We start from the raw sequence: 23,924 nt of genomic DNA, 5'->3' as shown, positions 1-23,924 counted from the left end.
CACAATGAGATTTTTGATAAATAATCATCAGTAATGTGGATATAATGACTAAGTGGGTAAAGGAACAGCAGTCTGGTACTCACTTTACTCTAATACACAAAATGCAGCTTTTAAAACCAGGAAAAGACAACACTTATGCCATATTACCTTATTTTGATATCCAAAATCTAAGACGATTTATTGTCTCATATCACGATATTGATAAAATATTGATATATTACCAAGCCCCTAATATGTGAGAGTAAATTGAACATCTTTGAAATGTTTGTCTGACAAATTATTTTTTGATTTGAATATGACACCTTCACTATTTTCTGACATTATGTAAACGAAAATGGATTACACAAAAAAATGATCTGCAGATAAATCCATAATGAAAATAATATAGTTGCAGCTTTGGTGTCATTAGTCTGGGTAAGGTTTGGGCACTAACATACCAAAGCTTTTGAGTCCAAATTGAGTGAAGTTTAGATCTTATTGTTATACCAAGATGAAATTTAAAAAGAGAAGAGAAATTGATCTTAAATGTATATCATCAGCAGCAGCAGCATCTCCTGCACCAACATCCTCTCTGAGCTGTTAGTTTGATTGGTTGTATCACACAATAACATCCCATCAATCAACAGTAATTGCTCCACACTTTCTCCTCAGAAATCCAATTAACAGCAGCAACATCTAAAGACCAGAGTATGAGAGCTGCTACTGAAACAAACGAAGAACACTGAAGATTAATGATGCAACGGAATGCCCTGGACGGAGACTAATAATAGCCAATGAGAACGGACGACGTCACTGACGTCACCTCCCAAACAGCTTGAAGCTGAACACCTGTGCGTCTCAACCGACGGTGCGACGTCAAAACTGTAACGGTGCGTTCGAGGACAGCTTGGAAAGAACAGCCTCCATGAGTGACACCAAAGTACCAACACCCTCTTAATTTGATATTGGCTTGATAATAGACACACAGGACAGAGCAGGTGGGATGAGGTGGCCTCACCATTTACGAGAAAAAAAAACAACAACAAATGGGTTTATCTATTTTTTCTTGATTGTTTTACTAAAATGTATATTCTCTGAATAAATCTAGGAATTCTTTTATTTTAATTTTCGTATTGTTGTTTTTATTTTTTGGCACTCAGCCTCTCTGTCACTTGAAATAACATTATTTTGTCTTTGTTTTCTCCAATATTCCATATAGAAATATTTCACGTTTTCACTATGAAGCTACTTATGTGTAAAAAAAACAACATTATTTTGACTTTGTTTACTCCAATATTCCATATAGTAATATTTCACGTTTTGACTATGAAGCTACTTATGTGTAAAAAACAACAACATTATTTTGACTTTGTTTACTCCAATATTCCATATAGTAATATTTCACGTTTTGACTATGAAGCTACTTGTGCTGTAAAAAAAACAAAACAAAGCAATTAAACAGAAGTGCCATGGAGCCTCATCAACACGCACCTTGATCAGGCCTTTAATTCGGTGTGTTTCACAGTGGAAGCAGGTCGGTTGAGAAAGGAAACAAACACACACAGAGTCCACAGCGCCCTGGGCAGCCTTCTTCTCCTGGATCATGTTCTACTGAGAGGCGTTTACAGCTGTTTTCTTTCATAATACAGGACGACACGCTGCGCTGTGAGAGCTGCCTCTTTACAACAGCACTGGAGACAAACACGCAGCCTTTACACATGAACTACATCATAATTAAAATTACTTGTATTTTAGGGATAAAATTACTGTAATTTTTTTGCCAAAAAACCCCCCCTTTAAGCTTCTAAAAGGGAATGAAAGAATGAATGCTGATTTTATTGTGACCTTATTAAACTCTATGTTATTTTTGTCTCCAATGAAATTTGATATGTTTATAATATTGCTATGGAGATTTATTTACGGTGCTCTATGATGACCTTGACGACTTTTTTATTGCATTTTCCCTCTGTTTAATTTGCTGTAATATAATTCTTAATATCCCTCTTAAATATTTGCAGAACATGGCTCTTTTTTGATTTTTTATTATTATTATAGAGAGATGAAATGTGCTATTAAGTAGGAATAATTGCACCTATAATCGTCTCCTGCAGATTTTAATTATATTGCTTTTAAGGGTTTGTGCTTTTTCCTTATAATAAACGGTGTTCAATCGAAATAAAAACAAAAAATGCATTTAAAATCATCTTCCCTCGGCTGCAAATAAATGTTTTTTTCTGTGCAAAACACACCTGAGTCTCGGCTCGCCCAGCTGTTTGCATGGAGAAGATGATCAGTAACGCGTTCCAGCACTGTAACAAAATGAAATGTTCAGGATTATTACTGCAGTTGTTGCATTTGTCGTCACCTTCTCGGAGCCTCAGATGGAGATGCTGAACTGGATACTCTGCCTGATATATTAATTCGGTGATTAATGAGAGAAAGCTCGGATGACCTTTACCGGGTGGGAGTTTTCCCACTGCTTTGATTTTTATCGAGCCAAAGGATGACACGAACACTGCACATTCACCTCCTCCTGATTATTAATAGGACCAGTGAGTTTTAAATGTAAGAGGAGAGAAATGGATGTGCTGTTTGATAAATTGCTCCTCAGAAAGAGAGAAAAATCTAATAATAATCTTTTTGAAGTGGCTTAATAATAATGTAACGCACTACTTTTTTGGAGTAAGGTGGTACTGATAGGAGGTAAAAGCAAAGCCAATCCTCCAATTAAATCCCTCAAGAGCTGATGATTGATGATGTCAGCTGCTCTGCTTCTAATTAACGTTTAAATTAAGCCAAAGAGGAAAAAAAGGGAACTTTCTGACCATCACTGCTTCACTTCAGACCTTAAAGCCCATTGGACCGTTGTTTGGGGACACTTAAATACACTTAAAACTAAATCTGAGGTTAATAATCTACAGCAGTGTGCGTCCAGATGGTCTTCAGTGATACAAATCTGTAGAATTAACAGTAAAATAAAATTACCAGGTTTTTCCTCCATCTCATAATCATGACCCCCAGTGTGGATGATATAGAGGCCTGCAGGGAAAATGTAATATTATCCAAATCTCGGGAGATTATTGTATGAAAAAATATGATATACTATCCATTTAATCTCAGTTTTCTGTCAAATAAGGTATATTATTTTTTTTACTTTCATTTTTTTTTTAAATTATCATTCCTTTCTTTATATGGCAAATGTGCAAAAATGCCAGCTCAAACAAATTTTTAATGCACGTGTCAAGGTGAATCACAATCATGGTGTTATTAATATCTGCTCAGACCTGCAGCCGAAATGTTCAGCTATACCTGCACTTTTATTTATTTTTTTTTTAATCAAAACGATGCATGTTTCCGTCCAAATTCCCCCAACTTAATTTACCCCCACAAACTCCTGCTTGTTATGGAGAAATATATATTCAAAGCAGCCACAAAGGGTGGACCTCCAAGGTAGCTAATAGAATTTCCTGCTGTTTTATAACTCTGTCCCTAAACCAATGTCACCATATGCTCCTGTTGGCACAAGACTCTCCGCAGTGGCTTCCTGGTGCTGCAGGCAGGCTGCATCCAAATGGGTCAGAATAATCTGATTGTATATTTTTTTTAAAAACTCAAATTCCCTGTTTTATTCAGCCTCAGATGTTGGCACATAGATTATAATTTAGCTGCAAAAAATATAGGCTAAATTTTGTCATTTTATTGTAGAAGCTTTTGTTAGGATACAATTGCATTTTTCTCATAACTGTAAAATATATATTTCGTTCTGCTTACAGGTTATATGCATTCTCTAAAATGCATCAAAACGAATACATGCGGTAACAACAGCTAAATGTGTTGAATAGGACAAGCCTAGAACAAAACAAGGTGTGTTTCCTCTGAGCAGACGTACCTGCTGCTTTCCTCGGCGTCCAAGAAGTCCCCGTTTTGTCTCTCTTTACATCCTAAACCCTCAAATTCACATTTTCCATCCTCAGACTCTGAGCAAACAGCCCGGCGTCACCTTTATTATCCGCTTGTTTCACGCTATACGGATTAAATTACACTGTAAATCTGGGTTCTATATACCTGCAGGGTCATGTTGTCACACGGGGTTATATACCGAGAAAAAAACAAATAGAACATAAAAACTTCATGAACAAAAATAAACAAACTCTGAAATTGTGTCTTTTCTTTCTGATTTTGTCGTTTTTTTTAAATCTTAAGAATATGTGGCTTCAGTCTCAGATAAAAAGCTTTATAATATCTCCAGGTATTAAAGTCATACAGCAAATAAATATGAACCATCATTTAAAAAACATATATATTTTATAGTTTCAGATTAGAATAGTTTGTCACCTATCTGATGTCATAAAGAAAAATCAGGTATTAGAGTCATACAGCAAATAAATATGAACCATCATTTAAAAATATATTTTTTAGTTTCAGATTAAAATAATTTGTCACCTATCCGATGTCATAAAGAAAAATCAAAAATCCATCACCTGTCTGTGTTGAACAATGGGTTAACCTGAACAGCTTCTGTTTACTTGTAGGCAAATTATTTTAATAGACTTCACAATCAGGTCCGTGGATGTGCTCATTGTGGCTAATTCAAGCCAAATTCCGGTGCAACACAGTTGCCTAATGCGCACATTACGCACAACGCCCTATGCGTAATTACGCACGAAAAATGACTAAATGAATATCACTGCTGGAGACCATTGTTGGCTCGCTGTTCCTCCAAACTTTTCCATAATGCAAAAGATGCTGGTGGCAGTATTTTAACTCTCCCTTTTCTAGCAGAACACACCACCAGCAGAGGGAAACAGATGCATAAACACTCAGGACATCATCTTCCTCCTCTTCTGCAACAGACTCCTCCTCTCCCTCACGTCCAATTAGTTTATTATGGTCCGGCCCTTTAAGACGCAGCAGCAGGGTCAGCAAGTAGTGTAGTGTTTCTCTAATTGAACTTCGCCCAATCAACAATAACTCGTTAGCAGTCGCTTTCTTCTTCTTTCTTCTTGCTGCTTTGAGACAGCTTGCAGGGATTCACCCCCCTCCAGTCTGTTACTTCCTAAAGATCTACATGGAGCTTGGCAGAGGAACTGCGACTCTCTGAGGAGGAATACAAGTCCGGCTGCTTTTTACAACTATACGCCCGAAGCAGCATGGTTATGTTGGAGGACAGCTCTCAGGCGAGCTAAGTTGCAAAATATAGATCTGGGTCTAAGAGAGGAGACACTTGTGGACGCGTAAAACTTGCCATTTGAATGAAATAATCAACTTTTTCTGGAAGCAGCAGCAGCGATTCTTCTGGACTGCGATGACCTCCAGTAAAGACATGAAGGCTGCAGGTTCTGTGTTGCAGCAGTCCAGTGGAGAGGAGAGGAGACGGGCTCCTTTGGATCAGCTGCCGCCGCCGGCCAACTCCAACAAGCCTTTAACGCCGTTCAGCATAGAGGATATCCTAAACAAACCGTCGGTGAAGAAGTCGGTCACCACCAGTATCAGTATCTGTCCGCCGAGAGTGTTGGAGAAAGTGACCGGCTCCAACTCTGCGAGGAACGGGATCAGCACTCCCAGCTCGCCGCTGTGCGCGCTGGAGGAGCTGGCCAGCAAAACCTTTAAGGGTCTGGAAGTCAGTGTTATCCAGGCAGCTGAAGGTAAATACTTTTTTTTTATGTGAAATCTATTTTTGCAGATAACAACTTTAAAGGTGGAGCAATGCACCACTGCAATCACAGCTGACTCGCAGCTGGGTTTGTTTTGATTTTTGGGACAGCTGTATAGGAATGCGTAACAGCACAAGATAAAAAATGGAAAAATGGCACATTTACGCATTTAAATGTTGACTAATATATTCATCGTGCTGTCAAAAAAGTCAATCAGCTATTATGGCCTATACTCATGTGTTGGATGAAAATGCAGACTGACACATAAAGGTATAAATGACACACAACTATGTGAATGTGTGTTACACTGCAAAAATAATGACAATTCTAATATTTGGTTATATTCTTGTTTTGGTAAAAAAAAGAAAATATGGAGAGAAATTCGTCATTTGGATGAATTATTTCATGTATTTTTTTAGTGATAATTTCTTATTTTTGTGACAATGTTGACATTTAAAAAATGACCAGCTCAATCAAATCAAGAAATCAAGTTAAATAAATACAGCTGTATAGGAATGCGTAACAGCATAAGATAAGAAAAAATGGAAAATGGCACATATTACGCATTTAAATGTTGACTAATATACGATAATAATAATTAAAACAGATTATATCATTCATGCACCTCCACCTGCATTCCACTCCAACACCTACGATACGATACGATAATACTTTATTGTCAGACAGGTCTGACATTTGTTTTGCATCACAGCAGCTCCATTTGCAACATCACAGAAAGGACAAAGACAAAAAAACAAGGGTACAAACATTTAAACATTACAATCACAGAAGACGATATTCAGAGGCCCTTCAATGTACATTTAATCTGGGATTATTAGGCTCCATATTTAGTTTTAGGATTGACTGGTGTACAAAAGAGTGCTTCTTCAGTCTAACCTTATTAAATCGTGGAACCCTGTATCTCGAGATTTGATGGTAAGAATTGATATTCACTGTTCAAAACATGGTTGGGGTCATATATTCAGCTTGCTGTCAAAAAGTCAATCAGCTATTATGGCCTATACTCCATGCAGCAGTGTGTTGGATGAAAATGCACACTGACACATAAAGATAAATGACACACAACTATGTGAATGTGTGTTACACTGCAAAAATAATGACAATTCTAATATTTGGTTATATTCTTGTTTTGGTAAAAAATAAAAAAAATATGGAGAGAAATTCCTCATTTGGATGATGAATTATTTCATGTATTTCTTTAGTGATAATTTCTTATTTTTGTCACAATGTTGACATTTTAAAAATGATCAGCTCAATCAAATCAAGAAATCAAAGTTAAATAAATATTGTTTTGCTTTAAGGAAGAAGCCAAAACCAAGCATGGATATTAAACAAAATTAATAAATAAATAATGTCGATAAAGGTCAACTAAAGGGATGTAAATATATCCTTTTTTCTGTAAAATAGAATAAATAATTGTGTAAGAGAATGTGTCGAAGTGGATATCTATATGAATGCACGTGTGGATATAGACATATGTATGTACTGTATGTATATATATTTATATAGGTTGGTTGTATGTATATGAATATGAACTTATCTCTTGACACTGCACTATTACAACGGATAGTACTTTTTTTTAATTTTCTTTTTCTTGTTTCTTTTTTGTTTGTTTTATATATGTTGTTGTTGCTGTCTGTATGTCCCTTTACAAGTATGTGTATGTATTCCTTTACCCTTAAATAAAAAAAAATAAAAAAAACAAGCATGTAATCAGAGGACAGGCCTGTTAAGCAGTGCCCTCTGTTGTTGTTGCTGTAGTTTTAGGGGAAAAGTGACTTCTTCCAGGTTGTTTTAATGACTCTTTTGTATGTTTTTTCTTCTTCCACCACTCCAAAGTCGCGAGCATGTTACACTGCAAAAATAATGAACCTAACAATTCTAATATTTGGTTACATTCTTGTTTTGGTAAAAAAAAAAAATATGGAGAGAAACTCGTCATTTGGATGAATTATTTCATGTATTATTTTAGTGATAATTTATTATATTTGTGACAATGTTGACATTTAAAAAGGATGATTTTGTTTTGGTACTTTGTTATTTGTCTTTATCTGTATAATATATTTTGGTCTTTTTTATATATGTCCCTGCACATGTCTTCACTTGTTTTGTAACCACTTTATAACACAATAAAAAAAAAATATCAGCTCAATTAAATCAAGAAATCAAGTTAAATAAATATTTTTTGCTTTAAGGAAAAAGCCAAAAACAAAGCATGTAATGAGAGGACAGGCCTGTTAAGCAGTGCCCTTTGTTGTTGTTGCTGTAGTTTTAGGAGAAAGTGACCCTTAGTGGTTGTTTTTAATGAGTATTTGTATGTTTTTCTTCTTCCACCACTCCAAGGTGGCGAGCATGTTACACTGCAAAAATAATGAACCTAACAATTCTAATATTTCATTACATTCTTGTTTTGGTAAAAAAAAAAATGTGGAGAGGAATTTTTCATTTGGATGAATTATTTCATGTATTTTCTAATTTGTGTGTCAATGTTGACATTTAAAAATGATCAGCTCAATCATATCAAGAAATCAAGTTAAATAAATATTTTTGCTTTAAGGAAAAAAGCCAAAACCAAGAAGACAGGCCTGTTAAGCAGTGCCCTCTGTTGTTGTTGCTGTATAGTTTTAGAGGAAAGTGACCCTTCCAGGTTGTTTTAATGAGTCTTGTATGTTTTCTTCTTCCAGGTCGAGAGCATGTCAACGCGTTCGGACAGAGGCAGACGTCGAAGAAGAGGAGAAAGTCGCGGACAGCCTTCACCAACCACCAGATTTACGAGCTGGAGAAGAGGTTTCTGTACCAGAAGTACCTTTCTCCGGCCGACCGCGACCAGATCGCGCAGCAGCTGGGTCTCTCCAACGCGCAGGTCATCACCTGGTTCCAGAACCGAAGGGCCAAACTCAAGCGCGACCTGGAGGAAATGAAAGCGGACGTGGAGTCGCTCAAGAAGATCAACCCGCAGACCTTGCAGAAGCTCGTCAGCATGGACAGCATTGAGGAGTCGCAGGGTGGAGGTACAGAGGCCAGATCGCCAAGTATCTCCCCGACCTCCCAAGGACACTTCCCACAGTCTCCATCCTCATCCAGAGACCAAACTACGGATGAGTTCTCGGAGGACGACGAGGAAATCGAGGTGGACGATTGACATAATTGCTGTGATTTTCATAAGCAGCAACAAAAAAAGAATATTGAAAAAAGGGGGCATTTTTATTCCCAAACTTTTTGCACGGATATTAAAAAAGGAGAATATATACATAAAAAAAAAACATTTCAGGAATTTTTTCCTCCTTTTCTTTTTTTTCTCCATTTTAATTTATTAAATCAGCCTTCCAAGTCTGTCCTTTTAAGTTTCACCACAGTATTTTAAGGAATATCATGGTTTCCTTTCAGACACTGTTATGGTACAGCATAAGACTGAAAATTGTGTGAGCATTTTAATTTTCCAGGGGGGATGGAAAGTTGTGCAATTATTTTTTGCTTGTCATTTATTTGGATCTGCCAAATATTTAAATCACCCTATTTTTTTTTTTTTTTTTTTACAAGCACAGCCCGGGTTTTGATGTGTCACTCCATCCCTCCTTAAGTGTAATTTTTTTTCTTCCTTCTGAGCGAAGAAAAGTGTGTCTGCAAGCATGCAGGCCTGTTCGCATCAGCGCAAAAGGACGCATCACTTATTATTAGTATCGACTGCAAACTTTTACACGCTCTGAGTTCTGTATATAGATGAAACATCCTATGCGATAATTTTATTGTAACATTCTATTTAATCAGCATCTATGTAAATAAAGGTTATATGATATTTCAAGAAGCGATTTGGATGTGTGACTGTGCGTAAAATTATAAAATAATATCCTAAATTAAATATCTGAGTGAGGACACATTGGAAAGGAATATTATTGTTACACCATAAGGAATTCAATTTAAAACGTGAAGTTACAAAAAAAATATGGAGAACGACATGAATCTCTAAAGGGATATTCTAAATTCTAAATTCTAAATTCTAAATTCTAAATTCTAAATTCAGAAAGTTAAGATGACCCGAGCACCACATGGCACTCTATAGGAATGCTTAAGGAGATAAAGTCACACTAATATGACTTTTATAAGATGATAACATATTGTTGTGAGACATTAAACAAACACATCAAATATCCCCCCCTCCCCCCCTAAAAAAAAAAAATCTGCTCTGCTTGGTAAAATCTTGCCCTGGTTGAATAATTGACCCCTTGCTTTCAGCCTGGAAGTGCCATGACTTCAATTAGCTGCCTTCCATCGCCTTTATTCCCATTCTTTCGGCCCAGCTTTGAATGCATCTTGTCACAAGAAGGTCCCGGTCTGCACCATATGTTTTCTTTTCCTCCTCCTATGGATCGTCTTTAACACAACTAGTCGACATGATTGATTAGGTTAACCCGCCTTTGCCTTACATAAAACAGCTTCCACCGAGCCGTGGGCAATAATGGCACGCATCTGCCACTCTTGACTCGGGTTTGTTTGGAAAAGAGAGAAAAAAAAAAGTCTCCCATGAATAGCAAATGGGTTAGTGTGAGGATCCTAATGAATAAAGCTCAATGGGAGGCAGTGGAAATGCTGCTGCTGCTGCTGGACGACCATTTGCAACAGTTTTGAGTTTGGTGTGTGTGAAAGTGGATGTGTGGAAGTGGAGAGAGGAGATGTTATTGTAGTTATTTGATGATAAAATGCTATTCATACTAAAACAAGCAGGAATATTTATAGTGTTCAATATAAAATGGTTTGCAAGATTGTATAGCTGCTTTTGCGCGCAACTGCCATGTGCCATATTACGCATTGGGTTCATTTTATTCTTCATTTGGAGACTTTAGACGCAAATAATTTATTATCAGAATCAGAATCGTGTTTATTGCCAGGTGTATGAGGTATACACTAGGGATTTGCTTTGGTTATGTTGGTGCAAGTTAAACAGTATAATAAAAGAATAGATAAAAACGTTAGAATAAAATAAGAATAAAATATCTTATTTGATAATTACACATAGTAACTGCAGATGTTGTGGATATTCGAGAGGAAAATAATAATCACATCTGGCTTCTAGACGTTGAAATGTATTTTATGAGCAGACTTTTATTTTACGCTCTGTGGGATCCCTCTTTTCTCTGAAATACAAACTTAAAATCTTAATAAGCTTAAAATATAGTACTACTTATTTGGAAGGCAGATATATACCAGGTTTTTCAAATAATGTTCGCAATGGAAACAAATGATATCAGGCCCTCTCACTGCCACCTGCGTTTGAAAAAAAAAAAAAAATCAAGACAGACTTTGAGACTGAAGGAAACTAAAGGGGCTTGTTAGGACAGATTTTTTTTGTTCTTTTTTTTGGATGGGTATAGAAACAGAGCAAGCTGGTGCACACAATAGAAGTAATCGGCTGGAATCGTGGAGGTTGAAAAGTCAAGTAGGCCCTTTTATTATGGAGCCACTCTGCACTGGCAGCAGGAACAACACAGAGGATGGAGCTTTAAATACAAGTCAGTGGACAAACTGAATACATATATACTGTATATAGCCTGTATATACACGAAAAGAGCATCACTGTTTGTTTTTTATAAACAATTAATTGTAAATTGAGCCAAGCATAATAATCATTATTATATTCCTTTATCTCAGTGGTATTCCTTTATTTTATTGGTTTTATTGTATTATTTTATAATGGAATTTAAAACTGAAATATAACAAATATCCACTTATCAATCTAACTATTAAAATGCAGTTGACTATTATTATTATTTTACGTTTTCCATGTTGAATGACTGCATCAGTTTCACCATCACAGTTATATTCTTGTCTTTGACTCAGGTGAATTATACACACCAGCTCTCCAAAATCAGCAGTCCCCTTTGTTGGGGGGGCCACATTTAGATGCACATTTCTCCCGGTGTATTATGATCAGAAAAATTAAAGCCCAGAGGTGCCAAGAGAGACAAGCTGTGATCTAACTGAGCGGTCCAACTGGAACCTGAAATTCTGTATTTGGGCCTAAAGGTCACAGCTTTGGGGGATTAGTGTTTTTTCAGCATAGGAGTGCCCCGAAGGGACTTGCTCAGGCTTTATAAGGGTGGCTGGTGGAAACCAATACTATGCATGTGTGTGTGTGTGTGTATGTTGTGCTGACTGGTGTGCAGGTTTACAAGGAGTTCATTTTATCCGTCATTTAAAAACATGGCCACATGGGGCCTGAAGATTCAAATTAACTTCAAGGTGTTATTAAAGTTATTGGAAAAATATAAAAAATATCTCCAAACTAGCTTTGGAAAACAAGACTTTAAATTGTTCAGCCCCCAACTGTCCTTTAAACCTTTGTTTATGGCATCTCTCCTTCAGTTGGGAGAACATCGGACAAGTCTTTACCCCACACCTGCCTTATTCCACGTTATTGACCTCTGCAGTAAAATGGAAAACTGTTCTGCCCTTGATGCAACACGTGCTCTTCTTTTATATGAAATCTAAACTGCATTTCTAGCCTTTGACCTTTACGACACATAAACACCAAGCACCGATATCCGTCTTTGTACAGTGGAACAAAAATGCCGTTTACCTTCACCATGCTGTCCCGGTGTTACACATGCATTAAGCACATTTACTGTGTTATTTACAGCAATTTCTCAAAGGGATATTCAAAATGCCACACGTGCAACTTAGTAAAGTGTTACTGAAATGTTCTGGCTGCTGCAGCACGGTCTACTTAGAAAGAGTAGAGACAGAATAAGATACAAGGCGTGTATATATTATCAGCCCGTGTCAGGTTATCAGAGTCTTTCCTTTCACTCTGGACAAGATCACACACATCAAAGCTTCCCTCCTGGCTGATGTCTGAGGAGCACCAAGTGTGCCACCTAGTGTCAAACTGAGAGGATTGACTTTACAAAACAGAGTTAGTTACGGAGAGAGAGAGAGATGGTGGTCAGTGGAATCCTGCAAAGATAAAGAGGTGGTGGGTCTGGATGGGAGTTTTTGTTTTGGAAAAATGTTGCACAAGAAGCGATCCTCGTCAAGCCTTCAGACTGCTTGAATCCACCAAATTTGTTTCTCTCTGCAAGCTTCTAAAATGTGCAATAAAATATCGCCAGTTATCCTGTCACATAAACATTTAAAAGATGAGGTGGAATGCCAGCTGTCTCTGCCGCTTTTACATTTTGTGATGGCAACTATGTGCTTAAAGGGGCACGCCACTGATTTTACACATGAAGCTGAGTTTACTCATCGAAAGAAGTTCTATAGTTCCTGTGAAAACATTTGTACAGTATAATGTCAAATGTGGCTATGGAGGGAGTTTTCTGAAGCCTAAAAAAATAACCCTGATGAGTTATCGCAGACCACACATTTAAAACAAACCAGGGGTGTGGAGTTTGAAAGATGTGCACATTTATCAGGCATGGAAGATCTAATGAATGATGCTATTGAGTTGCATTAATGGAAATGTAGATTCCAGCATTTTTTGGAGCTTGGCCCATACTAGGGATGAAAAGTCAGGATCTCTCTGCCTCTGCTGCAGCAATGTTGACCATTCATTTTTAAATCTGTCTATTGCTAATCCCCAACTTTATGGAAACAAAATGATAAATCGCTTAAGTTCCCCTTTAAATGAAAAAAAACAAAAACACTGATGTAATATTACCATCTGAGTTTTTATGTTTGCCAACTTTTTTTAAAGCCAAACCATAATGCTTTAATTAAAAAAACAAAAAACTATGTGCTCTAATAAAAAAAAATAATAATACGAACTTTGTGATTTGGAAATGTTGGAACAAAAAAGGACATTTTAATATCTAATAAAAAAATAAAGATTGTTTTCAATGAGTAAAAAATATAACAAAATAGATGATAGCGTAGGTATTTGTATCTAAATCACCGCTAGTACAGTTTTTAGAAGTCATCGTCAAAGACGAGTCATCTTAAATACACCTGCATCTAATCAATAACACAGCAAATCTGTGACACATTTACTGAAAACCACCATTCAGGGGAGGGATACAAGACAATTTCCAGGCACTGAATACAAGTCGGATTACAGTAAGGTCAATTATAAATATTGAAAGAACATGGCACAGCTGTAAATCTGCCTCGAGCAGGCGGAGCGATCCAGAACCTGAAGGAGCTGAGAGTTACACGGTCGAGATAAGAGACATAAAACTACTGCTGCTGCAAAGATCCACCAGTCGCAGCTTTATGGCTGTGACTCATGTTTAGTGTTTGCCAGAGGGAAGGTAGGGACTGAAACACAGTGGAAGAAGATTTTATGATCCGATGAAAAGTGTCATTTTTTGACCATCATATAACTCACTGTGGGTGTAATCAAAACAGAAACATACACTATAGAGCATCTTTCTGTGGAGACACATCTCTGCAACAGGCCCCAAAAGGCCTGGGAATGTACAAACCAAAATCAGTGCAGGAAAACCTGCTGCAGTCTGCAAAAGAACTGCAACCTGGGAGATTTATTCAGTAAGACAATAACCTCAAACATAAAGCCAAAGCTACACAGGAATGGCTTCAAAATAACAATGGATGGCCAAGTCAGAGTCCAGAATCTGTGGCAGGATTTTAAAAAAACACTGTTTACTCAGTCCCTGAGATAGAGCTTGAGCAGATTCATATAGAATGAAGAAATGCTGTGTCGGGACACGCTGCCAGAAGCGCTGCTAGTACAGATGCCTTTAGTTAGGTGAGTAAGAGATTGGTCGGTGATGATTACATCTGCTGAGATTCAAAGTTGTAAAACAACAAAACATGAAGAGCTCCACAAAAGAAAGCAACTGGTGTCAATGCACACAGATGTTTTGTTCAAGTGTGAGAAGTTGCTTGAATTTAAAAAATTAAAAAAGTGAAATCATGACATCACGTTGGAGCATAGTTTGTATGCTTCATATGATTTTTAAAAACTGCAGGGTGAAGATGACTTCGCAGTGTCCTGCTGCATGTTCAATACTGATTCCAAACAAAATAACTAATGAAATCATCTCTATTTGGTTGCAACATGCTGGTGGTTCATACTTCTTTTTTTCCTTGATATATACATGTAAAAATACAACACGTGTAAATTATATCACTAACTATAGGTCAATTTTGCAAAGAAAGTCACTGTATCATTAATCACACTTTGTGACATAATGATAGCAAAATAGGTTATTACCAAAACCAATAATTTAATAATTCTTTGTAAAGCTGTAAGACATCTAAAGTATGAGAAACTACTGAAGTATCCAAATTCAAGTTAAAATGAAATAAAACTGCAACAAATCCAAACATTTTGTCAATATTATAAACCTGTCCGAAAAAAGGGAGGACCACTCCACCATCCTCCATGCGATACACACTCTCTATTAGTGTTGAGCCTTTCCTGTACAGGTATATCTATATGCAGATGAAACCATACTGTACTGTAACCAAGCAATACAAACTATTATGTTTCCCATTTAAAATTTATTTTCAAAAATACAAAACAAGGAAAATAAGTAATATGTACACAAAAACACTATTAAAATAGAATATGTATTGTACAAAATATGTACAGCTGTCCTCCGAGTGAAAGCATGTCCTATCTGGTCCTTTTGTCCTTGATGACGTAGTGGAGCACTAAAGGTTGAGCCTGAGGGGAGAAAACATTTTATTATATATATGTGGGATGGAAACATTTAAAGTGAGGTACAAGTATATGTAACTATTATCATCTTCTAAATAGATCACAAACTAAAAGTTTTCAGATCACAGTACTACTGGATTCAAAATGTTTACTTTAATTTGAAATTATGTAAAGTTGAATTTGACAGTGGAATACAATGATTTAGGTTTAACCTACATTATTAATAATTGAAATGTTCTATTCACCGCTACACATCTCCAGTGAACTTTATCCTGATTTTCTAAATGAACCACAGTACAAAGTGTGAAGGAATGTATTGTTGGCGCTGGTTAACAGCGGCTGTACCGTACCTTGCCAAACCAGTGCGAGAGCCATAAGCGTTTCATGGTCATGTGATCGGGCAGAGACTCGTTATTGAACAACATCTGGACCTATAGGGAGACCACACAAACAGATGTGAAGGGGAATCTGAGAGGAACATCTGTGATTATTTTTATATGAGAAACCTGTTTGCTGCTGGTAAAAAAAGATGCGACGAGGAAACACAAATACTTCTTCCCATGCACTGAAAACATGCTTCATGCGCTCATGACGGCGACAGGGTCATTAAGACAAACTAATGTGTTAAGCTATATCACAATTATGAAAACACGCGGGTTAGTTGATGGACGATTTAACCAAACTCGCCTCCACACTGAGCAAGCAAGCACAGGGAATCCATTCATCCATACAGAGCTGAGTGACCGGGGAAACAGATTTTCAGAGTTTCTGCACTGATTCTTTACTGCGGTGATTTTGAACCATATTTACAAGACAAGAAGAATTCAAATCTCAAAAACAAGGCAAACACAATGGTTTTATTCATTGTGTTCACCAAACATCTGCTAACTAATCAAAACTATTTTTCCTTGGCGACTGATTGAGACGGTCTTTCTTTGTATGAACAGTGAGAGGTAGGGGTCGACAATTCATTTCACACATGCATCTGTAAAGCAAATAAAGGCCTCAATAAATATTGAATAATTGACGAGCCTTGCATGCCAAAGGTCTTAGTTGGAGAAAAGAAGAGTTGCAGAAATTGGCGACAACAATGCAGTGTTTCCAAGCAGACTACTGATTTTGTCAACAGACTGTATGTAAAAGTATAAAGAATATGTTTACATGCACATTGACAAACGTATAATTATACAAAAAATCTTTTTCTCTCGTAACATAGCAGATGTAGTTTGTCTTTTGAAGAGCGTTTTATCATGCAGCTAAATAGCCATTTCACACATTAGTCCTCATTAGCATAAGCCGAGTAAATATTGAGAGATCTTTAATGTAACGTCATGTTTACCATAACGTCGTGTTATCGAATGATGAGTGTTGACTGACCTGGTGTTTTTCCACGTTCAGCCGATGACAGAGCACTTTCCGTAGGTGTCTCACCTCCGCTCGGACAGAACAACGAACAAACTTCTGCTGCAGAGACGAGGTCAAACAAACGCACTGTAAGACTTCAGATTAGCACTAATCAGTCAATGACACGTTTAAAATCAAGAAGTTAATTCTGATAGATCACGGTGTTTATTACTCAAACTCTTGTGACCAATGTAGAGCAAGTTAGGGAGATTTCTTTGCTCATAAAGCAGGTTAAGATGGTGAATTTGCTCAAGTATTTAACATGTAGCTGTACCATGAAAACATTTCACTCATTTTACGTTTGGATTGATTGATTGATTTGCTTAACGGTATCCCCTGTTGCAGAAGTAACTCATTGCTCAGAGAGTATAGACTGACATTTTTGGTTTTGTTGTCCAGATCACGTAAACAGCTTGTCAGTTATAAATGTCTCTTTTGTAACACTAGAAGTGCAGGCTGCTGTTTTTCATTTTAACATTCAAATATCTTTTTATAAAGTCCGTCTAAAGTTCCCTGTTACAAACTGTAACAAAAAGGCGACAGAACATATTTCCTCCACATAAGAAACGTAAACGTATCGACAGGGTGTGGCGTACTCCTGTTACATTTAGATTTACGGTGAAGAAAAACCCAGCTTACTGCTGGACGTTTTCCGGTCCCAACTGACTTATTATACGCTCTTAAGCCGTAGAGCCTGACTTCCTTTTTCCACCTGAGTGCAGCGCGAGACAATATTTCTTATGAAGCCGAGGCAGAAATTTATTTTTACTGAATTTTCCACCTCAGTAAAAAACAGTGGATGATGATTGGACATGCAGAGGAGAGAGAGAGAGAACAGCACGTAACAGAAAGGTTAAGAGTCGAATCCAATTCAAATATTTATAACTTCACACAGAGGTGAGAGGGAAACAGCTGCATATATCAAGAGTCAGGAGTGGAACCGATGACGCTGCATGTTCCCGTTACATAAGGAAGGTAACATTAGACAATAATAAACAACATTTTATTTTCACATAGTGGTGAAAGAGGACATGGGTGGTGGTGGATGATGCCCTAACGCTTACAGCCTTCACTAAAACTCAAAATTCTCCCATGGAAACATGGTCTATAAAATCTGCTATGGTGAAAACATATTTAAAAATCTGAAATCTTGATTTGAGCCCAAACTTGGATGAGAAACTTGCTGCACCACACAGCCATGTGTTAAGCAAGAGTGCCCTCTGCTGGCTGACTGGAGTCTCTGCTGTGTGTGTAACGATGTTGGCTGGGCGGTGAGGATAATAAGCACAGTGGAATATGACACAGTCTGTGTTTTAGTTAAATTACTCCCCCAATGATCTTTGTTCAAGTCCGAGCATTCTACATTCCCACATCCCTTGTTACGCACACATGTCCCTCGACAAATGGGCCTGTCAAGAGGATCCAGCCACATAGGGGAAAACCCCAGTAATAACTGACAAGGTAGGCACTTTTTTCACTTTAGTGGGTTTGAAACTGCTTAACAAGCTGTGTTTCAAACACCCCCATTTAAATTGCCATGATGTAGATTTGTGTGAGTAGGCACTGTAAGAATGCACATATATACTACTATATACCGTATACTATCAACATATTGGGATCGCTGCCATAATTAGCCCTTCATTTGTGTTCAAATTAGGGCTGTTAGTCAATTAAAATATTTAATCACAATTAATCGCTTGATTGTCCATAGTTAATTGGAATAAATCGTAAATTTCCGACAAGGTAGTATGACATGGTTGGTACCAATGGATTCCTTAGGTTTTCTAGTTTCATACGATACAAAGTGTTTTCACTCTCTTTAAAACAGCCCTAGTTCAAATCAAATTTTACTATATGCCAAATAGTATTTAACATTTTTTATATCTGTCTTTATAGTTCTTTTATGCCACATTTGCCAAAAAAGGAAAGAGGTTTGTTCAGACACTCATGGGGAATGTTAATTGTCTGGTGCCCTAGTCAATTTGAAACAAACACATAAAGGTATTTGTTGGACATAAATACACTCTCGTGTGATGTTTGGACTGATCCAATTTTTTGATCTCAAGTCCTACGTGTCAGCACTAATCACCACAAACACTGAGTCAACATCGTGGTCATCTGGCCTCAAGTAGTGAGTCAAAATCATCACAACACTTTCTCAAACAATTAGAAAATGTCCCAATTACTGAGAAATTAGTGGTTTGGTTGGAAAATAAAGAACGACTATAAGCCTCACTGGTGTACTTGTACCACTTATCCCCCGTCTCTCGGTGAGTATATGAGGCAGCCAGAGTAACCAGCTCTGAGTGCTGGATTCTGCTGTTGCTGCAGATGTCATTGTGCCATGTATTTGCTTAGCAGTTAAGGGTAGAAAATTACTTGTTCAGGCTTCAAAAATGTGCTCCTGGAGACATGTTTTGCACGGTTGTGCAAACCTGTGAGCCGAGACGCTTTGAAAGCATCCATTACCAGCTCAACAATTTCACTAAGTACACAATGCTAAATATATCTGGGATCATTTATTGGTGTGTATATGACTTACCTGAAGAGTGAGTTTCGTTTTATCTTTTCCAGCGAGCGACGAACTGTAAAGACAAAACAGAACAAACCGTTTTGAAAAATGTATGTTAGACAGGTTTAACTTGAAAGTCTGACACATTTAGCAGCATATTTTATTTACATTCTGTCAGACTTATCTCATATATGACATGAAAAACCAAAGCTCACCTTAGTCTTTCTAGACAGAGCGAAACCTGCTCATCATATCTGTAGAAGTGGGCTTTTGAATGGTCGAAGCTTGTGTACGGTAAACCTGTAGCATCGGGTACAGCATCTAGTGAGGCGGGCAAAAAAGAAGTACACATTAATCAGCAGGTCTTTGACAGCGCAGGTTGATGCTATGCAGTCTTGTCTAACAGAGCAGCAACTAGCAGCAAACTGCAGGCCAGATACAGATGCAGTTTGTGTCTCCTGCCACTGCCGAGCAAACAACTCTTCATTAATCTTAATGTACCACTCAATGCAAAAAAATATATCTGCCGGGAAACACAGTGAAATATGATGAATCCATTTGCAATTGTGGCCAATGCACAAGAAAAACCTGTTTCATGCTTCTTGTGGTCAGCGCAGTAAGGCGATGCAGACGACGCGCACAGTTCCTGTGAACGTCTTACCGATTGCAGTCAAAGCGGTCAGAGCAGCTCCAAGAACGGACCTCTTCTTTTCATATTTTCGGACGTACTCAGCCAACATTTCATCAAAGTACCGTGAAATTTGAATCGCCGTATACGCACTTCCTGGTCCTGTATTGTACATGCGTGTTTAATTGCATGTATTGCACATGACGCTAAGACAGCTTATACTGTCGTGGAGATGCTCTATAGTTTCAAAAATGTGTTGATATAAGGCCATTTTAAGGTTATTGGCTTATTTGGCCTCTAAATCCAACTTCAAAAAAGTTGAATGATGTCACAGCACTGCCACTTTGGTTTACAGTCATGTAACCCCTGAGACGAAGAAGAAACACCACAGCAATCACAGTGTAGCACCAAAGATGTCCCACAGACATGGAATAGACACACGGATCTAGTTCCCTCTTCAAACTAATCACAACACAACATAATCACAAACTGAGACTTTACTAAAGTGAAGACTTACCGTCTCCAGACGGTTGGACGACTCTCTCCAACCCACGCGACTGATAAAATTCCTTTATTCTTTTGTCTTCACCTGATGAAACATGAACATAGATATAAGACAAACATGGCGGATATAGTGACAATACTGATTTTCAAATATGGTAAAAACAGATGGTGTTTACAATGTTTACTACTGTCAATAATCAACTAGTCTACAGCTGTAAAACTACATTTCATTCTAGTAAAAAACAAATTTCTCTTCAGCTTTTATTTTAGCTTTCAAAAGCTCCAAACTGTAAATATTGACTCTCATGGGAACTGATACTTCAGGTCACAACTGTGCGTAACGCTGATACAGACAGCACTGTTTGTGTACGTACTTTCTTGTAGTCCAGGCACCAGTTTGTAGACAATGTCCTGCATCACTCGATCCAGTTTGAGGTTGAGTAAAGGCTGTGTTTCATGGATTTTGATGTTGCACATCGGACAATACTTGCTCGTTTGCAGGTATTTCACAATGCAACTTTTACAGACTGTAGAGCAGAGAGACACGACGGACAATTAATTCTCATTCTGATGACTTCATCCAGCTAGACATCTATTCTTGTGAAATGGCAGAAATATTTTTAAGTTAATAACAAGAATTATTTTTTATCAAGCTCCGTTTCATACTCACAGGTGTGCAAACACTCTGTAATAGTTGTGGCATCGATGAAGTAACCCGCACACAGGTAGCAGACGATGTGTTCGTTCAGGTCCTTGATCTTCAACTTCACCTCCTCCTGGCAAAACACGAAAGGGTGTTTTACATACTGTATTGTAAATACGTTTAAAGTTTGGTTTAAACATTTATATATCTCCCCCCCAAAACAAAGTTTTATGAGCATAACTCCTCTGCACTGCCAAGCTTTGAACTCAAAGCAAACATCTCACCTGAAAGCAAAAGATATTAAGTTTTCTTCTGTGGGATCAAAAGCGACGGAACAATAAACAGCAGAGCTGTGCAATCAATCAAATTTAAATGATCTTCCAACAATTATGAAAACAAATATAATCATCATAAAACGATTATTGCGCCGCATTCTGTATCGCTCTTGTTTTGTATTGTGTAATAAATCCAGCGTACCCCTTTGTCATGTCATCACCATTCATAAAGTATCTATACATCAAGGTGTTTATAATTAAATTTAGATTAAATAAAGTTTACAAAAGCACAAACTTCTCATAGCCTCTTAATTTTGCTCTCAAAGTGCACCAGATTGATGAATTTAACTTTAAAAAACGTAGGCTACAAAATGTTCTTTCTAAATGCACGATGTTTCTTTAAGTCAATGAGTAATGGTGTTAAATAATCGTGATCTTGTTATTGACCAAAATAATCGTGATTGTGATTTTTGCCATAATCAAACTCCCCGAACAAACAGTAACTGATCAGTGCTCTCCTTTTTGGTCGAAGAAGAAGACGCCCTGAGCAGTTGGGGGTTTGGTGCCTTGCTCAAGGGCACCTCAACAGTGCCCAAGAGGCAAACTGGCATCTCTCCAGCGACCAGTTCACACTCAGTACTTGGTCCATGCGGGGAATGAACCGGTGACCCTCCGCCAAGTCTCATCCAAGTACCTATAGACTGAGCTATTGCCACCCCCAAAAGCAGAAAACTTTACTTTGTGTCTACTTTAACAGCAAACTGGATGGGCATCGCCTCTATTTCATGATATGAAAAACGAATTATATGTGGCTGAGAGGGTAGAGCAAATCGTCCACCGATCGAAAGGTCGGTGGTTCGATCCCCGGCTGCTCCGGGCCACATGTCGATGTGTCCTTGAGCAAGACACTCCAAATAACTCCTGAAGACATAGCCATCGGTGTGTGAATGAGTATTTAGATTAGATCCTGATGGGCAAAGTTGGCACCTTAGCAGCCTCTGCCATCAGTGTGTGAATGGGTGAATGCTGATATATAGTGTAAAGCGCTTTGAGTGCGCAAAAGACTAGAAAAACCCTATATAAACGCAAGTCCATTTACCATTATATAATATAGCACTGAAGTCGGCTAGATAATGAACATCAGCTGACTCTGACCTTTGACCTTCCGGGTGTATCTCAAGAAGTAAACACGTTATGAACTGAGAGATGTTCCCATCAGGAGATCCAATGCATCCTCACACTAACACAACACCAAACAGGAGACGTTTGGACAGATAAATCAGGGTTTAAATTAGTTGTTTTGGGACTGATTGGGGACACGACGTCTCACACTAAACAGCAGATTCACCGTCCCACTTCACACATCGCTTGAACTACAAGTAAAGTTGACTACAGCTGAACATGTGGCCTCTAAAACTAGTGGAATAACAAGTTAGTTGATAGGATTTGGGGCACGCTGCTCCACTGAGGGCAGAACAACACGCATGCTCAAACAGCAGCTCCTCTTCAGCAGCGCAGCTTCAGCATGTCTCTCCTCTCCTCTCCTCCTCTCTCCTCCTCTCTCCTCCTCTCTCCTCCTCTCCTCTCCTCTCTCCTCCTCTCCTCTCCTCTCATCTCCTCTCCTCCTCTCTCCTCCTCTCCTCTCCTCTCCTCTCCTCCTCGCGGAGACGACCACGATCTCTCCGCTAGATGCGCGTGTTTATCTCGGCTCCGGTGCGGTTTGAACTCCCCCTGTGTTTCCGCCGCGGTGCGGACGGGTTCGACTAACGTGGCCACTCACCTCGTTCCGCAGCGGGTCCAGTTTGTAGACGGACTGGAGCTGGTTTCGGAGCCGCATCGCTATGGCCATCGGACCTTGCTCCGCCATCTTTGGGAATTATGCTTACTTCCGGGTAAACCGGAAGTGGTATTTGTGCAATCTGAAGAGGAGGAGGAGGAGAACTGCGAAATATATATATATATAAAGACAAATAAATAAATATAGAGAGGAATAAAAAGTCACCTTACTAAGTAAAAAAAAAATAAAAAATCTCAAATATAAATAGTCACACTCACTGTATGCAGGCCTACATATTTCCTTGACTTTATTTTTCTAAAAACAAACATAAAAAAGAAAAATAAACAAATATAAATATATATATATTTATATATATATATATATATATATATATATTAATATATATATATATATATATATATATATAAATAAAAGAGAAATAAACCAATATAAATATATTTATATTGAAATAAACCAATATAAAGACGAATAAAAAGCCACAAAAAAATCTCAAATATAAATAGTCACACTCACTGTATGCAGGCCTACATATTTCCTTGACTTTATTTTCTAAAAACAAACGCATAAAAAAAATAAACAAATATAAATATATATATATATAAGAAAAATTCTCAAATATAATATATATATATACATATATATATATATATATAAAAGAAAAATAAACAAATATGGAGAATAAAAAGCCACCTTACTAAGTAAAAGAAAATTCTCAAATATAAATAGTCACACTCATTGTATGCAGGCCTAGGTTACATATTTCCTTGACTTTATTTTCTGAAAACAAAAACAAAATGCTGCTCCACTGTCTTTTTAATTTAAGGTGCCAATTCAGGGGGTTGCTCCACATTTGTGGTTCCAGGTTTCAGGTTAATTAATGGATAAAT

At 37.6% G+C, this 23,924-nt stretch overlaps 2 protein-coding genes and 1 long non-coding RNA gene across 5 annotated transcripts; 1 reads left to right on the top strand and 2 right to left on the bottom strand.

Annotated features, from left to right (window-relative positions):
- Positions 1 to 4,188: 4,188 nt before the first annotated feature.
- On the top strand, positions 4,189 to 8,917 carry lbx2 (ladybird homeobox 2). The gene is made up of 2 exons (XM_074649085.1): positions 4,189 to 5,624; positions 8,339 to 8,917. The coding sequence occupies exons 1-2, from the start codon at positions 5,285 to 5,287 to the stop codon at positions 8,794 to 8,796; spliced, it is 798 nt and encodes a 265-aa protein (XP_074505186.1). The 5' UTR covers positions 4,189 to 5,284; the 3' UTR covers positions 8,797 to 8,917.
- LOC141775590 (uncharacterized) lies at positions 7,238 to 8,375 on the bottom strand. The gene is made up of 2 exons (XR_012595626.1): positions 8,240 to 8,375; positions 7,238 to 7,380 (listed from the first exon to the last, which is right to left on the bottom strand). It is a non-coding gene; the product is annotated as an uncharacterized LOC141775590 (long non-coding RNA).
- Positions 8,918 to 15,093: 6,176 nt separating the features above from the next.
- On the bottom strand, positions 15,094 to 23,171 carry pcgf1 (polycomb group ring finger 1). 3 transcript variants are annotated; one of them, XM_074649082.1, is made up of 9 exons: positions 23,020 to 23,171; positions 20,992 to 21,097; positions 20,696 to 20,848; positions 20,335 to 20,406; positions 19,405 to 19,510; positions 19,220 to 19,262; positions 16,651 to 16,737; positions 15,624 to 15,704; positions 15,094 to 15,279 (listed from the first exon to the last, which is right to left on the bottom strand). In XM_074649082.1, exons 1-9 carry the CDS (start codon positions 23,104 to 23,106, stop codon positions 15,229 to 15,231), a joined length of 786 nt encoding a protein of 261 aa, XP_074505183.1. In that variant the 5' UTR covers positions 23,107 to 23,171; the 3' UTR covers positions 15,094 to 15,228. The 3 variants fall into 3 exon arrangements, with proteins under 3 accessions (XP_074505183.1, XP_074505185.1, XP_074505184.1); XM_074649084.1 differs by having other exon boundaries at positions 16,651 to 16,734; XM_074649083.1 differs by having other exon boundaries at positions 20,992 to 21,094; positions 23,020 to 23,167.
- Between the last annotated feature and the right edge of the window lie 753 nt (positions 23,172 to 23,924).

This window comes from Sebastes fasciatus, chromosome 10 (genome assembly GCF_043250625.1).
Source record: "Sebastes fasciatus isolate fSebFas1 chromosome 10, fSebFas1.pri, whole genome shotgun sequence".
Lineage (NCBI taxonomy): Eukaryota > Metazoa > Chordata > Actinopteri > Perciformes > Sebastidae > Sebastes > Sebastes fasciatus.
This window is presented reverse-complemented; position numbering and strand designations above follow the sequence as displayed.